General features: G+C 43.0%; 2 protein-coding genes and 2 long non-coding RNA genes across 8 annotated transcripts in view; 2 read left to right on the top strand and 2 right to left on the bottom strand.

The window, feature by feature from the left end:
- The window catches only part of LOC310771351 (zinc finger MIZ domain-containing protein 2-like), a 67,528-nt gene extending 59,850 nt beyond the window's left edge, over window positions 1-7,678 (top strand). For 3 of the 5 annotated variants that reach the window (XM_083663982.1, XM_083663986.1, XM_083663985.1), the window contains one exon: window positions 7,282-7,678. The gene's annotated coding sequence lies outside the window, so the exon portion shown is untranslated. Of the gene's footprint in view, window positions 1-16; window positions 749-7,281 lie in introns of those variants that run through there. The other 2 variants (XM_083663984.1, XM_083663983.1) reach the window with 2 other exon arrangements.
- Window positions 5,836-6,687, top strand: LOC310771357 (uncharacterized protein; the record flags this gene model as incomplete). Its single annotated transcript, XM_083663990.1, has 1 exon — window positions 5,836-6,687. One exon carries the CDS (start codon window positions 5,836-5,838, stop codon window positions 6,685-6,687), a length of 852 nt encoding a protein of 283 aa, XP_083520116.1.
- A 4,267-nt stretch (window positions 7,679-11,945) lies between the features above and the next one.
- LOC310771355 lies at window positions 11,946-14,688 on the bottom strand. Its single transcript, XR_014552417.1, has 5 exons — window positions 14,632-14,688; window positions 14,093-14,228; window positions 13,863-13,956; window positions 13,615-13,766; window positions 11,946-12,516 (listed from the first exon to the last, which is right to left on the bottom strand). It is a non-coding gene; the product is annotated as an uncharacterized lncRNA (long non-coding RNA).
- A 733-nt stretch (window positions 14,689-15,421) lies between these two features.
- Window positions 15,422-17,437, bottom strand: LOC310771356. The gene is made up of 3 exons (XR_014552418.1): window positions 17,342-17,437; window positions 17,094-17,245; window positions 15,422-15,992 (listed from the first exon to the last, which is right to left on the bottom strand). It is a non-coding gene; the product is annotated as an uncharacterized lncRNA (long non-coding RNA).
- Window positions 17,438-18,437: the final 1,000 nt, after the last annotated feature.

Here is an 18,437-nt window from a genome sequence, read left to right on the forward strand (position 1 = left end):
GTGCATTGTGTTCCAGGTGGATCAGCGTTCTCAGGTGAATATGTAACAGTGTGTTTTGTGGTCTTGTCAGCCTGTGGATAGAAGTTGACCCTGAGGTTCAAACCAGACATCAGCCCCCAAATCACAATTCAATACGGGCCTTGAGCAAAACTCATCTTCAGTCAGTATCTTATGGGCAACTTCATCCAAGTCCAATTGTAACCTCCCTGTCTGCTCTTTGCGTATGTCCCCCCGCCCCCCCAAAAAAGCTTTTCCCCCTTTGATTGGTGACCATGTATTGTATATCCTCCTCGTCCTCTGGCTTGCTGCTCATGGCCTCTCAAATCCCATCAACATCATCTATCACAGTGGAGAGTTGAGGACTGAATGTGCCAATTAAGTAACGAGGGATGATTAGGTGTCCATGTTTAAACGAAGGCCTGTGTGTGAATGTAACCAGGGCACCGGGGTTACACCTCTACTCTTGCGAAAAGTGCCGATGGGATCTTTAATGACCACAGAGAGTCAGGACCTCGGTTTAACGTCTCATCCGAAGGACGGTGCTCACTCACAGGACAGAGTCCCTGTCTCTGTCCTGGGGCATTGAGATTATTCAACAGACCAGACAGGAAGAGCACCTCCTACTGGTCCTCCAACACCACTTCTAGCTCTGATCGGCAGCAAGACTGGCGCCATTTTGCACATCTACCTCGTCATTATTTGCTGAAGTACGGTACTTACCAGTACTTACCCTGCTTGTCCTTTTAGGGGGGTCCTTGTTGTCCTTGGTGAACATGACTCTCGAAGTGTTCACTGCACAGACGTGACTCCTTGTTAGGAGTCCAGAGCTCTCTTCGCATTTTGACCACCCAGTGGTCCAGCCTGTCTGGATCACCTAGAGGAAAACTTTACACAGACATAGATATGCAAGTCATTAAGTTAGCTCATTCACAGAGCAACCCCCCCTTCCCCCTTTTTTTTTTTACATTCAAACAAGGTCATATTTGAGCTAAACACACACTCTGTCTCTCACACACAAACACACACATCCTCAGTGTCCTCCTATTGTTCCTTTATAGCGTAACTTCACATTCTAACTCCATGGCGTACTTGTTTGTATGCATGCGTACATGTATGATGTTTTTCTGTTTTGTATCCAAGCTGCTCTGAACCAATTGCCGCTTGTGGGATTAATACAATTGTTTGGAGTTATGTGCCTATTTCCTACACTTTTTTTTTTAATCTTTCATGATCTATCACCCCCCCACACATGTTATGAAAAGGTGAAATCAGCTATATAGACCAAAACCGTGTTGAGGACCGGGCTGTAATATGTTTAATTACAGTTAGAAGTGGGGCATTTAAACAGGAACAACGGGACTACTGAGCCCTGCCTCAAGTGGCCATTTGAGGAATTACAGCTTAAATAAAGACTTCCGCGTCTTCAGGGAAAAGGGGGCGGGTTTGCCCCTGGGGCTGTGAGCGAAAAGAGTTAGCGAATATAAGAAGCGAATATAAGAAGTTCCGGTGAGATTTTTCAAAAAATTTCAAAGTAAAAGAACGATTCTGCACAATTATAGAGCAGACAGCGGCGAATGAAAAATGATTATTTTCCTCATTAAACTAATAAACTAAGCATTTAAATGAAGCTATACAATACAAATGATGTTTCTGTATGACAATAACTGTTTCAATAACATTGAGAACTTTCTTCTCAGTATCTTAATAGATAAAAGCTGTTCACTGGAGTGCATAGCCTTTACAAATTGGTGCATCTAAACTTTGCACCACTGCTAAACCAAAAGCTCGACACTGTAAAATCTCCTACATTAGTGACAGATGTGCTCACTCCACCAGGCAGGAGTCACACAAGCTTATGTGCTACTGTAGTTACTGCACCTCCACCTTCGGCTATAACAGTCTTTTATAGAGCATCCATTGAATGGAATAAGATGCCATGCATGCTAAAATAAGCCTCTAGCAAATTCTGATTAAAAAAACTACTAAAAAGATTAATACATAAAAGATTTCTTGTTTTTGATTGATTTGATTAACAATGTGAGTACATTGTATTATATAGGCTAATAATGTGTATGAATATCATGTATAGACTATAGTATATTAATTAGTATAGCTATTAGATTGATTAGTGATTTGTACATAGCTCTCTTTTCTTTCTTTTTCTTCTCTGTGCGTTTTTCTTTCTTTGTGACTATTTGTGTCTCATTTCTGTGATTTTAAAGTTTCTGTTTTTGTGCTTATTTATTGTACACATATGTATATTATTGTTCTGTGTGGACCCCAGGAAGAGTAGCAGTCACCTTGTGTGACCCTAAACTGCTGCAGAGCGCCCTCCAGTGTCTGCAGGAGGAACAAGCTTCTCTGTCTGCAGCAAGCTCAAGTGTTCAGGTCACAACACCAAACTGGGTCTCAGTCATTCATCGTACATTTGATTCATTCTAGCCAGCTTATCCAGCTAATTTAGTTCATGCATGTACAGTGGTGGGTTTGCTATGTCTCTCTCTCTCTCTCTCTCTCTCTCTCTCTCACACACACACACACACCACACACACGCACACACCACACATGCACACACACACGCACGCACGCACACACACACACACACACAGTATTTGTTAAATTGAATGTTGCTTATTTGGTCCAAACTGTTCCCAATTTTAAGTAATGCAAAGATGTAAAAGTATTAAAACTTATTTCTGAGGATGCTGTTAGCTAGGTTTCATTAGGTTTCATTTTGTTGTCGTTTTTTTGTTAATTTTTAATAAACAGGTTATATTGATATACTGTATTTAATTGTTGCTCTATGGGTCTTAGTTGGTGCCGATTGTGTCAAATGAGCATATGTCTCATCAATCACAGACCCCTGAATTGAATCCAAGTTGTATCGTAGCAGACTTGATGTCAGCAGGTGTCGTATTGTTGTCCAAATAATCTATATGATATTGTGTTGTGATGAACCTTGTGATTTACACCTCTGGCTCTGTCGATGATGTACATTAAGTGGCATTGAGGTCTTGAAAAAAAAGTCTTAAAGGGGGTGTGTCTTCAGGGCTGTTGAATTTGTCTTCGGCATTCCTGCACACCCTGCATTATTACTGTGTCATTGTTTGGTTTTTCTGTGTTCGTTGTTGTTTTGCAGATTTGTTTGCGACATTGCTATATGGCAGTGGTGGCCCAATGGTTAGAGAAGTGTGCTTGTGACCGGAATCCCCGGAATCCCCGGGACCGGCAGGATAAATCTGGGTGGGGAAAGTGAAAAATGCAGCGCTTGCCCCTCCCTCATTACCACTCATTATTATAATGACCGAATGGTCATTGAATACAAAATGTTAAAAGGACTGATGTCAATGTAAAAAGTGGCCAAGAGTTGGCCCACGTTTTCAAGTATATTTAATGTTTTGATGTAAACCCTAAACATAAAAGAATAAACTGATAACAAAGGCTTAATAAAAGATCCAACATGGTGCTAATTTAGTTCAAGGTACCATGTTTTACCAGCCAGGCTTATTTCAACATTTCATACATTCCCCCCCCCCGCCCCCGGTCTGGAACACAGTGGTCTCCAAAGGCACTCAAATGCATCATAAATCACTGCTGATGTCAACAAGCTCTGTTTCCAACATCCTGCGAAGGACATCAGATGGACCACCATGATATGTCCATGGCCGTCTGGACAAGGCAGGATAGGAATGTCCTTTGACTGAAGGCCATGTGCCTTCCAAGTACTCCTTGCAAGGACAGGCCTCAGCATGGTGGCTCAGTGGTTAACACTGTTGCCTCACAGCAAGAAGGTCCCGGGTTCGAACCCCGGTCCGTCCCAGGTCCTTTCTGTGTGGAGTTTGCATGTTCTCCCCGTGTCCGTGTGGGTTTTCTCCGGGTGCTCCGGTTTCCTCCCACCATCAAAGAAAGACATGTATGTTAGGGTTAATACTCCTGTCAGTGCCCCTGGCCAAGGTACTGGCAAAAAGAACTGGAGTTGGTCCCCGGGCGCTGCACAGTGGCTGCCCACTGCTCCTAGTTCTAGGAAGGTTCCTAGTAGAGGATGGGTCAAATGCAGAGGATGAATTTCCCCAAGGGGATAAATAAAGGATAACTTAACTAACTTAACTTATAAGCTGCTCAAGTACCCCTAGGGGTACGCATACCCTTGGTTGGGAAGCACTTCCCTATTGGATAGTTGAAGCCAGCTGATGCGAACAGCAAGTGATGTGGCCATGTTCAGACTAGGAGGCCGAATCTGATTTGTGAACTTTAGTGACCTATTAATGACTTTATCCAGATTGGTTTTATGAGTCTGGATGCTCCAAGTCTGATTTGTGTCACTTGTCCCAAACCACATATGGAGGTAGTTTCCAAACTGCTTTCGACTGATGTGACTTGAGTGCGGACGCGCAGATCCACCAAATCTGATTTGAACGTCACTTGCAACTCATGATCAAATGCTTCTGCGCAGGAAAACTACGTCACCAAAGTACGTATTTACTGATGCCCACGTCGTTACCATAGCAACCAATGCAGATAGGCTGTTTAGGTCTGGACCATTGGTCTGGACACACAGATCCGACTTGAGAATCAGATTTGGGAAACCAATCAAGATAATGATGATTAATGACTTTATCAGCAAATCGGATTTGCCCGTAATGTGAACATGGCCACTTGTGTGAGCATGAATGAGAAATCTGAAGTGCAGGATTGAATGAGAAATGACCTAAAAGCTATAGGTGCAAAATATTATAGTCTTCCTGACTGAACCTCTGAGAGCTACATTTAGCCAGTCCACATACTGGATTTCAAAGAAATAATAACCAAGCTTGGTGATGTTTATTTCGTTAAATGATGTTGCAGCTGCTGTGCTGCAGAGGTGGGATACGTCCGTGTGATACTCAAGGACTTCATTCACTTCTGCTTACGTATGAAAAGGTTTTGAGCTGAATTATCTCACGGTGACCTTGTCATGTTATGTTGACCTTTGAGGAAGTGCGCCAAGCCCGAGGCTATGAGTTTTCCCAGAGATATTATGTGATGAAACAAATCGCCAGTGTTGTTCAGACCTCAGCATATCACACATTTATGGTCAATTAAATGGCTGATATCGCCTTTGCTCACATCGTTGCCGATCAACTAGATGCGTTCGATTTGGAGGTATTGCTCGCACATGAACGCCATCCGTGGAGGTATGTTATGAATATGAGGCAGATAGCCTAGCATAGTGTTTAGAAATGGCAAGTTTGTATGTATAGAAGAAGAAAACCACAAGATAACATCACTAACGTTAGGCTGAAAGCCTGTGTGTGTGTGTGTGTGTGTGTGTAGGCTATATCTATATATTTAACGTATATATGTATATATATATATATGTATATATATATATATATATAGATATATATATATATATATAGATAGATATAGATATAGATATATATATAGATAGATATAGGTACACACACATAGAGAGAGATACTCTGAATGTGGGCCTACATCTGTCAGGATACAGATCACATAATTTGTCAGTGAAACGTTATGTCACATAATGTATAACCTCAGTATCTCAGTAAACCGGTTCCAGCAGCTGCTCCATGTGTCTGCCTTCCCTAGAGCTGTACCCAAAATCCAGCAGTTTGTGGAAGTGGTGGTCCCGCAGTACAGTCTTTCAGACTTCCAAAGTCATTTTAGACTGTCCCGCGATTCGCGAACATGTTGAAGTATGTACAAAACCAGCACACATTGTATACATGTATGTTGTTATAGGCTACACCTTATGATTAAATGCTAATCTCTTTTGGCTCTCTCTCCATCATCAATCAGGACCTGATTACTGACCTTGGCCCCCATTACATGAACCCACAGCACACCAAGTTGCCAGTCACCAACAGTGTCCTTGCATGTCTCTGGACCCTGGCCAACCAGGAATCCTATCGAGGCATTGCAGACCGATTCAACATTACCAAATCCACCGTCTCACTCCACATCCATCAATTCTGCAGTCTTGTGAACACCCACCTCTCACACCACATCACTTGGCCCACAGATCAAGCTCTGCAAAATTCAGAGCTAGGTTTCCGAGCTGCAGGATTTCCAAACACTGTCTGTGCTGTCGATGGATGCCATATCCCCATCGTGAAACCACACTGCAATAATCTGATAGCATTTCTCAATAGAAAGCAGTTCTATTCCGTCCTCCTCACAGGATTCTGTGACAGCCAGCGCCGGTTCTGCCATGTCAAAGCAGGTGACCCTGGCAGTTGGCATGATGCGCGGGCATTCCGCACATCCATTGTGGGCTTACAGCTGGAGCAGGATCCCCTTTCCGTGGTGCCAGAGGGGATGTATATCATCGGGGACTCTGCATATCCCCTATTACCCCAACTCATGAAGCCATACAGGGATAACGGCCATCTAACTGGCAGGCAGAGACGGTTCAATCAGAAGCTGAACACAGCCCGTGTGGTCATTGAGCATGCCTTTGGAATCTTAAAAACAAAGTTCCGGAGGCTCAAATGCCTACACATGAAAGACATTGGGAACATTAGTTCAGCAGTCACCGCCTGCTGTATCCTGTACAACATCTGCTTGAGGCCTGATGACCTTGAGGATGACCCTGATGAAGATCTGGTTGATCCTGACCCTGACCCTCATCCACCCCGAGATGCAAATCACGTCAGAGATTTCATTTCTGGCCTCTTGTAGACATACAGTACATCCTATTTTGCCCAGTGAATGAACATTTTTGAATCTTTGTTTCTATTCTGTATTGTGCATCCTTTTTTGTGGGCTGGTGGGTGTTATCCCACAGGGTGATGTGATGCACTTTAAAGAATATCCACAGGACAGGTGTATTATATGCATTGCCTCCTGTGGATAGTGCCTCTCCATCATCAAGACTCCTGCTGTGCCTCCAAGTGGCAGCTCATGGAAACTGGGCATTTCAAACCCCAGGCTAAATCAGCAGGGGATCTCGGAGTATCAGTGGTCCCCAGAGGTGGGCTACTGTTTCACTTCCAAAGTGGCCAACCAACCACTGCCTCAGTACCTTTTAGGCTAACATTTAGTGTTGAACCCATGATATTCCTTTTGGGATGAGCCAAAAGAATAAAAGCCCTCACATTGTTCCACCAAAAGTTTAAAGAATGACAAATACTGTGTAAACTGAATCATTTATTTATTTTTCATTATATCGATGAGTGTTGCCTGCTGGCTGATGACTTGGGTCATTTGGTTTGAAAGGGTTGTGAGACTGGTCAACAGCTTTTGCTCAAAGCGCCTTCTCTTCCTCTCTTTCAGCCTCCTCCAGCGCTCCTGGTCTGGTCGCACCAGGGACTCCAGCACAGCAGTCCTCTCTGCATGAGTCTCATCCATTATCTGAGGAAGTAAAAATAGCTGAAAATATTCTCACAGTATATACGTAGTCTCACTGGATTTACAAGACTATACTACAGTAAACAGAGCACAATACAGTAAACACACGCCTTACTTGCATTTAAGGACAAATTTGACTCACCACATAGTACTCCCATGTCACCGTCTCCTCTCCTGTTGACCGACACCTATCTTTTGCTACAGGCAACAGGAGGTGGACGCAGGATGAATGTTGGTTTGATTACTGGTGGTGGTGGTGGTGGTGGAGTTGGAGTTGGTGGTGGGTGTAAGGTCAGCTGGCCATGTCCTAATGCATATTAATGTGGAGAATAAAGTTTTGTTGGAAAATAATGTTGAATTTGTTCTTTGTCTATGGGAGAATATTTACCTTCCGTCCCTCTTGCAGCTCGGGCTTGCTTCAATAGATTGGCTGTAAAATAAGGATCTGAAAGGGCAATTGTCAAATCATCAGTTTGATGCAAATCACCAAATCATCAAATCATCATCATAGTCTTTTCTTACCATTTCTGATTCTCTCTGCAGTCTCCAGGTCAACTGATACAAGGACTTGTCCTTGACTGTCCTGCAAGGACATCACTATTTGCTTCTTCTCCATCTTTCTCTCCATCAAACTAAGGTCTTCAACTCTTGTCTTATATATGCTAGCCATAATGAGAAACCACACCTACTGTAGGTGCAAGAGATGAGGAATGATTGCAAATACTAATTTATCCCAGTTGTTTGCAATTGGGACTATTAGCCTACCATTCAATTTCATGTCATTGGAGCACTTTCTCACATTTTATAAGGTGCAAGGGATGAGGAATGATTGCAAATACTAATTTATCCCAGTTGTTTGCAATTGGCTTTGCACTAGGCGAGTGAATTGACACCTACAGTGTGTAGGTGTTAATTTACTCCAGGAGAGTACTACTGTGGGTGACACCGTGACAGCTGTCATGAACATCAAAGGAGAAGAAGAATGGCCAATGAGCGCTCAGGTCGATGCGTTTCTCGTCATCCTCTGTCATCCTCTGTCATACGCAGTTGGTGGGGAGCAACTGCGGCGCCTCGCTCCAAATCTGCGCCCGCCTCGCTCTCGCGAGAGTCACGTGACTCACGCAGTCGGGCAGGACCCTTTACAGTCTATGGGCAGGACCATGGCAGGACGGAGCAAGTCGGACAACTTTCTAACCATCATGCAACGGGGCAAGCAAGGCGCTGGTCGAATCTGCGCAGAATCTGCTCATCTCAAACGAGCCTAATGTATGACGTGCGTGCGTGCGTGCGTGCGTGAATTTTAACCCAACCCTCAGAGACGCGTCAGTGGGCGTTGTTTAATTAGCTTATTTAAGCAGTTGCTAGGCTGCTTAAATGCCGAAGTCCAGGATCATCCCAGGAGCATCGTCGTCATGAAGTTTATAATAATCTTAATTTTCTGCGCAACTTCAGTTACAGCTGCAGGTAAGGTACAATACAATTGATGGGGGTTTTGGATGTGCTATGCTGTATATATAACCAGTGGTGTAGTCCTGGCAGAACGCGTGGGAACGGCGTTCCCATACTTCTCCAAGCAGTGTTTTGTGTGTGTATGTGGAGCCGAGATCAATGCTCTTGCCAGTTCTTGTAAACCTGCAGTCTCAACTATCAGTAGCAGCGAATAGTTCAACGTTTTAATGAGCAACAAGTTAATGTGAAACACTTCAGTTCAACTAGCCACGGATGTTGCGTAGTCATTCATTATAAGGTGAGTTGACTTCGGTAAACTGGAGTGGACTGGTGGCGAAGAGGGTTAGGTGCATGGGTTACAGTGTTGGAACCTTTTGTATATGCTGATCGAAACCCGCAGGGAATCGCTTTTTTTGCATTAATCTTTTTAGCAGTCATCGCTGCTCTGAAAAGCTGTAATAATCGTGGACAGGCACAGTGGAGATTAAAAGATGGTAAAAAGCAAAGAAGAGTAGTTCTCATCCGCCGGAGACTTCATTGTTTCATTGTGGAGTTGTGGTGAATCTGCGGGCAGAAGTGCACAACAGCTGCTGCAGGAAGTAAACAACAATCACATGCACGCGCATGGAGACAGGATAGTGGAGCGACCAGAAAGTGCCTTTTAAACATGTTATCTGGATCATGTCCTGCTAGAGAGAACAGGATATTTTCAGGTTTTGCCTTTCTAAACATGAGGGGTCTTTGTTAAGAAACAACTGGATATGAGCCGTTTTTTCTGCCAGTGGGCGGCGGGGGGGGGGGGGGGGCGGCGCGGTAGCATCTATCAAAAACAAGAAATGTGATAGGAAACAGCTTTAGCGAATTTGTAACCAAACAAAAACAAATCAAGTCATATCTGACTTGTTTTAAATTTATTTCTCCCCACAAAAGTTTGATAGCCTATCAGTCAGTCAGCTCCTATCCTCTCCACAGTGTGGATGCACAGTCTGCCTGCCTGACAAATCTGGAGACTTCAAAAAACATGTTTTAACGGAGTCCATTGACAACGAGGGGTGGCAATGTGCCAAAAAATGCCTTTGTTAAGCTACATAAAGCCACGCAGTCAAAATAGTGGTCGGACTGTCGTCAATCACTGTGGGTGATTTATTTTATGACATTCAAGTCATATCTGACTAGTTTGAAATGTATTTCTCCCCACAAAACTTTGATAGCCTATCAGTCAGAGTCAGTCAGCTCCTATCCACTCCGCAGTGTGGGCGCACAGTAGCGTCAGGGACGATGTAAAAAAGGCAATCGTATGGCTCCGTCCCCAAATTAATTTTCATCGTCCCTGACGCTACTGTGCGCCCACACTGCGGAGTGGATAGGAGCTGACTGACTCTGACTGATAGGCTATCAAACTTTTGTGGGGAGAAATACATTTAAAACTACCCAGCAAACATCGTCTTGACCGCGACATCACCAGACGATAGAATTGTGGTTTGGCATCTACCATCTAAGTCTGACGTTCTCTCCACATTCCTCCAAAGTAACGTTTAGACTGTCACTTCAAAACAAAAAATATTGACCTCATATTGCTTTGAAAACACCACATGTAGGTGTCTTTTGTGTTTTTGTTGAATAAAAATGACATTTGATTGACAATTTACCTGTTGTGTGATCAGATACTCACAGTGTGACATGCACTCCACCTGCAATGACGACTTTTATTGAACGCCCTTTTCTTTTTTTAATATGAAAACACATTTATGTCATATAAGTGCAGTGTCTCTTGCTATGGGCTTGTATTTATCACAAACTTCCTGAATCCTGTGTCCCATTTCTCTTGCCGTAACTAAACAGTGTTGTGGGTTTTGGATGTGCTATCCCAGCAAACATTTTCAGTATAACGACCGTCTGCTGCACGTCAAACCACTACATCTAGTCAGGGTCTAATTATATATTCTGAATGGAAATCTTAGCGACGTAATTCCTCTACTTCCCCACAACGTGTCCAGATTCAACGATTTTTGAAAGACAAAAGATCGCACCTCATGCGGGATTCGATCCTGCGGCGCCCGCTTCGCAGTCATGTGTCTTATCCATTAGGCCACCGAATTAGTTACAAATGCTACTGATTTGGTCATATATAGAGATACTTAACATTGAGCACTTAGCATTTTGACGGTCCGACTGGAAGTTGCGTTGATAGGCTAGCTGCCTCGCTAATTCTGTTTCATGATTTCAACCAGCAATGAGACAGGTATATTTATATCATTTACGATAATATAACCAACGTGACTTTAGCAGACAGCATAGCACATCCAAAAACCCACAACACTGCGTTTAGTTAAGGCAAGAGAAATGGGACAATACCACAGGATTCAGGAAGTTTGTGATAAATACAAGCCCATAGCAAGAGACGCTTGCACTTATATGACATAAACGTGTTTTCATATTAAAAAAAGAAAAGGGCATTCAATAAAAGTCGTCATTGCAGGTGGAGTGCATGTCACACTGTGAGTATCTGATCACACAACAGGTAAATTGTCAATCAAATGACATTTTATTCAACAAAAACACAAAAGACACCTACATGTGGTGTTTTCAAAGCAAAATGAGGTCAATATTTTTTGTTTTGAAGTGACAGTCTAAACGTTACTTTGGAGGAATGTGGAGAGAACGTCAGACTAAGATGGTAGATGCCAAACCAAGGCTGGGGAACATTAGTCCGTAAAGAAGGGGGGGGAAAGGGGAGAAAGGGGGAAGAAAGGGGGGAAAAGGGGGAGGAAAAGGAAGAAAATTTGGGAGGACGCAGGTTCGAATCCAGCTGTGGACTTACTTGAATTTTGTCCAATGTCATTCAGTTATTGCCTTGGTGCTCTGAAACGATGTCAATGTGCTGCAACTCAAATCTAATTAAACTATAATGTTATTTTGATCAACTTTTAATGCACCATCACATTAGGCTACTTGTGTAAAATGGAAGAGACAGGTTTACAATCCCACCTCAAGCATGTTGGTAAATATGCAATGCATGGTTTTAAAACTGGGTCTTTATTATTGTAATAGGGAAAGAAAGTATGCACTTTAAATATTTAGTTTTAGGCTATCTCAAAAGTGGGTAATGCCCTAAAGAAAAGTTGAAAGTAATGATTGAATGAGTGATAACTGATTTGAGCACTTTATTGGTCATTCAGTCAAGTATAAAATGTATTGGCTATAATGTATTATGTAGTAGATTTAAATATCATGGTATTATCAAAGACACGAAGAGAGAATACATTTCAAATAAATTCATCATTTACAAAAACAAAACGATTAGACAATGTGCAATCTAAATCAAATAAAGAACACAGTGGACAATGAATAATAATAAACAGCAATGAAAAGAAGAAAAAGAAGAAAAGAGACAGAGAGGGTCCTTTGAATGAGAGTTCACTTGTCTGACCCCAGAGTGTCCAATCACAGCTAGAGAGCAGGAGCTGACACAACCAAATGGCAGCATCAGAAAGGGTCAGTGTGAGTGTAACTTTGTGTAGATCAGTGTCGAGTGTGTGTGGTGAGTGTAACTTTGTGTAGATCAGTGTCGAGTGTGTGTGGTGTGCAAAAAGCTGGCATCTGTATGCTGCCATCATGCTGGCGTCAGCAGCTCCTGGGTCCAGGTCTTGATGATGGTGGGTTGTGTTGGAGGCGAGCAGGCTCTGCAGACACCACACTGACACTTCACCACTGTAGGGAAAACACAAACATGGGACACATCAGACTGATAGATACACGTTGTAGATGATAGATGAAAAGAGACATAGTTGGCATGGATTAAACAGGATGAATCACATTTTTGATGTAGATCCTGGACCTGTTAGTAAGTAAGCAATTAACTAAGAAAGTAACGTTTATTTGTAACGTTTATTTATATAGCACCTTTCACAGAGCAGTCACATTGACTGGTGATGTAGGGATGGATCAGGTCACAGATTTACACAGGTGCCTGACCATGCAGGGCTTTATAAGTGATTACAAGAACCTTAAACTTGATGGAAGCCAATGTAAGGAAGCTAAGATGGATGTGATGTGACATGTCGTGCTGGACTAAGCAGCTGTGTCCACAGGGAACATCTGTTTGAGCTGCCAGCGCCTTTCTGCAATTCATTCTCTATGGTAAGGACGCTCTAGGAGCGCTCCTCTTCCCAGCACCGCACCTGGTGTTTAAACGCTCTTGATGGCTAGTGTTTTTGGGCAGGGTGCTCTGGGCGCCTCAAGCAGAGAAAAGTTACACTTTTGGAAAGGCAGGCTACTCATCAATGTCAATTTTTTTCAGCAGCAACAAATAAATGCTGTGTCTGTGCACGTTGGAAGCACTCTGGACATGATTTCCAAAGCATTCTGACCTGGGAAAAAAACAAAAAACAAAAAAACAATCCCTGTGGGCATGCGGCCTTAGTCAACAGCACTGGACCATTTGTAGACAGTCCAGGGACCGGTGAGGCATGTCAAAAGGGAATTACAGTACTCCAGGTGGGATGATACAAAAGGCATCAATAATAATCTGTGTGACACAACAGACCTGAGTGTTTGTTTCTAAAATGGGTGTTGGGGGGGGGGGGGGGGGGGGGGTGGCATGTACAGGACAATGACTTAACTTGATCAAAGGACATAGCCTGATCAAAATAACACCAATATTTCTAAGATTAGACCATACAGTTAAACACTGAACAACCTTGGAAATGATTTTGTCTGAAGCAATAGTAATGACTTGAGTCTTGTCTGTGTGAGGTTGTTAAAACGTTTTTAACACAATCTGGACAGGAGACACAATCAGGTACTCACTGTCAGGAGTCGTGCAGGCTGGTCCACGCTCGCTGTAGCAGGTGGGATGTGTGCCTGTGCAGACAAGATGTGGTGTGCTGCTGGATGACGAGCAGGAGCTCCTTCAGATACTCCAATGCCTGGGACACGCTGTCTGGAGTGTAGGCGCTCACCTTGAGAAAGATACACAGAGGGAAAAATAAGTCCCAGTGAAATTAAATATGACTATTTCACCTTGTTGGCCAAGGAGGCATGAGGTGAGGTCATACCTAAAGCCCTGCTTGGAGTAGAGGGTCACCTTGCTCCATCTTGCTGGGATACTTCAGTAATCCCTGAGCTGTGCAGATACGTGGCTGTGGCAGTCTGAAACACACAATGCACATACGGTAACTTAACTGGACTTGCATACATGTACCATCACATACTGTACCTAATGTTACAGTGTATTGTGTTAGGGTCATGTTGTTAACTTGAACATGGATAAGCCATATAATCTTACCTTATAAAGGTCATGCCATCTCTCTTTTTTTGGGCAAGGAGCAGGTATGTTTCCCTCACTGGATGGCCATACCAGACACCCCAGTAGAGAGCCACTCAGTGTCACCTGCCATAGCCTTGTTGTTTCGTAATGACATCTGAAATGATGTACAGTAGACTAAATTATACTTACAGCAATAAACAAACATACATTAGATACTAAAAACATACAAACAGAAACACAGGCATACAGGCATTTAATGTTTATATCAGTAGGCCTACCTGCTGTTACTTTTATCTGTGTATGAGTTTCTCATTATGCAGATTACTGATAACAAGGTTTACTATTTCTTATTTAGCTGTTAACGTTAACGTGAACTTGGGTTCAGATAGCGAAAACACAGCCACAGCTAACGCTAGTTAGCTTCTCGTTACGTTATGCTGTGATATTTACGTCAAAGACCGCGATCAAAAATATGCGCAAATATCAACGATATGGCCAAAGTGGACGTGAAATATGTGTATTTAATTAAAACATGAAAAGGATCGGCAGTTGCTTACCTGTAAGTTACGTTGTGTAGGGATAATAATAAGAGCTAATGGCTAGCTATCCGTTAGCCAAACAAACCACACACTGGGGTACTTCCGGTGAAGAAGAAGAGGGCGGTGACCTCTCGGCGGTCGGATTCGCTGGGATTGGCTGAATGAAAGATTGAATTCGCCTTCTGATTGGATGGCTTTGTGAAAGATTAACTTGGTCATTTGATAGGCTTCTGAATTATTAGGCTCGCCATGTGGTTGGTTCTTGAAAGATTAGGCTCGGCATGTGGTTGGCTTTAGAAAGATTGACTTCGCCCTGTGATTCGTCGACTTGTACAGACGAGCAGTGGTAAGTCGACGAATAGGCTGGGGAACATTAGTCCGTAAAGAAGGGGGGGGAAAGGGGAGAAAGGGGGAAGAAAGGGGGGAAAAGGGGGAGGAAAAGGAAGAAAATTTGGGAGGACGCAGGTTCGAATCCAGCTGTGGACTTACTTGAATTTTGTCCAATGTCATTCAGTTATTGCCTTGGTGCTCTGAAACGATGTCAATGTGCTGCAACTCAAATCTAATTAAACTATAATGTTATTTTGATCAACTTTTAATGCACCATCACATTAGGCTACTTGTGTAAAATGGAAGAGACAGGTTTACAATCCCACCTCAAGCATGTTGGTAAATATGCAATGCATGGTTTTAAAACTGGGTCTTTATTATTGTAATAGGGAAAGAAAGTATGCACTTTAAATATTTAGTTTTAGGCTATCTCAAAAGTGGGTAATGCCCTAAAGAAAAGTTGAAAGTAATGATTGAATGAGTGATAACTGATTTGAGCACTTTATTGGTCATTCAGTCAAGTATAAAATGTATTGGCTATAATGTATTATGTAGTAGATTTAAATATCATGGTATTATCAAAGACACGAAGAGAGAATACATTTCAAATAAATTCATCATTTACAAAAACAAAACGATTAGACAATGTGCAATCTAAATCAAATAAAGAACACAGTGGACAATGAATAATAATAAACAGCAATGAAAAGAAGAAAAAGAAGAAAAGAGACAGAGAGGGTCCTTTGAATGAGAGTTCACTTGTCTGACCCCAGAGTGTCCAATCACAGCTAGAGAGCAGGAGCTGACACAACCAAATGGCAGCATCAGAAAGGGTCAGTGTGAGTGTAACTTTGTGTAGATCAGTGTCGAGTGTGTGTGGTGAGTGTAACTTTGTGTAGATCAGTGTCGAGTGTGTGTGGTGTGCAAAAAGCTGGCATCTGTATGCTGCCATCATGCTGGCGTCAGCAGCTCCTGGGTCCAGGTCTTGATGATGGTGGGTTGTGTTGGAGGCGAGCAGGCTCTGCAGACACCACACTGACACTTCACCACTGTAGGGAAAACACAAACATGGGACACATCAGACTGATAGATACACGTTGTAGATGATAGATGAAAAGAGACATAGTTGGCATGGATTAAACAGGATGAATCACATTTTTGATGTAGATCCTGGACCTGTTAGTAAGTAAGCAATTAACTAAGAAAGTAACGTTTATTTGTAACGTTTATTTATATAGCACCTTTCACAGAGCAGTCACATTGACTGGTGATGTAGGGATGGATCAGGTCACAGATTTACACAGGTGCCTGACCATGCAGGGCTTTATAAGTGATTACAAGAACCTTAAACTTGATGGAAGCCAATGTAAGGAAGCTAAGATGGATGTGATGTGACATGTCGTGCTGGACTAAGCAGCTGTGTCCACAGGGAACATCTGTTTGAGCTGCCAGCGCCTTTCTGCAATTCATTCTCTATGGTAAGGACGCTCTAGGAGCGCTCCTCTTCCCAGCACCGCACCTGGTGTTTAAACGCTCTTGATGGCTAGTGTTTTTGGGCAGGGTGCTCTGGGCGCCTCAAGCAGAGAAAAGTTACACTTTTGGAAAGGCAGGCTACTCATCAATGTCAATTTTTTTCAGCAGCAACAAATAAATGCTGTGTCTGTGCACGTTGGAAGCACTCTGGACATGATTTCCAAAGCATTCTGACCTGGGAAAAAAACAAAAAACAAAAAAACAATCCCTGTGGGCATGCGGCCTTAGTCAACAGCACTGGACCATTTGTAGACAGTCCAGGGACCGGTGAGGCATGTCAAAAGGGAATTACAGTACTCCAGGTGGGATGATACAAAAGGCATCAATAATAATCTGTGTGACACAACAGACCTGAGTGTTTGTTTCTAAAATGGGTGTTGGGGGGGGGGGGGGGGGGGGGGGGGTGGCATGTACAGGACAATGACTTAACTTGATCAAAGGACATAGCCTGATCAAAATAACACCAATATTTCTAAGATTAGACCATACAGTTAAACACTGAACAACCTTGGAAATGATTTTGTCTGAAGCAATAGTAATGACTTGAGTCTTGTCTGTGTGAGGTTGTTAAAACGTTTTTAACACAATCTGGACAGGAGACACAATCAGGTACTCACTGTCAGGAGTCGTGCAGGCTGGTCCACGCTCGCTGTAGCAGGTGGGATGTGTGCCTGTGCAGACAAGATGTGGTGTGCTGCTGGATGACGAGCAGGAGCTCCTTCAGATACTCCAATGCCTGGGACACGCTGTCTGGAGTGTAGGCGCTCACCTTGAGAAAGATACACAGAGGGAAAAATAAGTCCCAGTGAAATTAAATATGACTATTTCACCTTGTTGGCCAAGGAGGCATGAGGTGAGGTCATACCTAAAGCCCTGCTTGGAGTAGAGGGTCACCTTGCTCCATCTTGCTGGGATACTTCAGTAATCCCTGAGCTGTGCAGATACGTGGCTGTGGCAGTCTGAAACACACAATGCACATACGGTAACTTAACTGGACTTGCATACATGTACCATCACATACTGTACCTAATGTTACAGTGTATTGTGTTAGGGTCATGTTGTTAACTTGAACATGGATAAGCCATATAATCTTACCTTATAAAGGTCATCGCCATCTCTCTTTTTTGGGCAAGGAGCAGGTATGTTTCCCTCACTGGATGGCCATACCAGACACCCCCAGTAGGAGAGCCACTCAGTGTCACCTGCCATAGCCCTTGTTGTTTCGTAATGACATCTGAAATGATGTACAGTAGACTAAATTATACTTACAGCAATAAACAAACATACATTAGATACTAAAAACATACAAACAGAAACACAGGCATACAGGCATTTAATGTTTATATCAGTAGGCCTACCTGCTGTTACTTTTATCTGTGTATGAGTTTCTCATTATGCAGATTACTGATAACAAGGTTTACTATTTTCTTATTTAGCTGTTAACGTTAACGTGAACTTGGGTTCAGATAGCGAAAACACAGCCACAGCTTAACGCTAGTTAGCTTCTCGTTACGTTTATGCTGTGATATTTACGTCAAAGACCGCGATCAAAAATATGCGCAAATATCAACGATATGGCCAAAGTGGACGTGAAAATATGTGTATTTAATTAAAACATGAAAAGGATCGGCAGTTGCTTACCTGTAAGTTACGTTGTGTATGGATAATAATAAGAGCTAATGGCTAGCTATCCGTTAGCCAAACAAACCCACACACTGGGGTACTTCCGGTGAAGAAGAAGAGGGCGGTGACCTCTCGGCGGTCGGAATTCGCTGGGATTGGCTGAATGAAAGATTGAATTCGCCTTCTGATTGGATGGCTTTGTGAAAGATTAACTTGGTCATTTGATAGGCTTCTGAATTATTAGGCTCGCCATGTGGTTGGTTCTTGAAAGATTAGGCTCGGCATGTGGTTGGCTTTAGAAAGATTGACTTCGCCCTGTGATTCGTCGACTTACACTG

This window comes from Poromitra crassiceps, assembly GCF_964638095.1.
Source record: "Poromitra crassiceps genome assembly, contig: HAP1_SCAFFOLD_557, whole genome shotgun sequence".
Classification (NCBI taxonomy): domain Eukaryota; kingdom Metazoa; phylum Chordata; class Actinopteri; order Beryciformes; family Melamphaidae; genus Poromitra; species Poromitra crassiceps.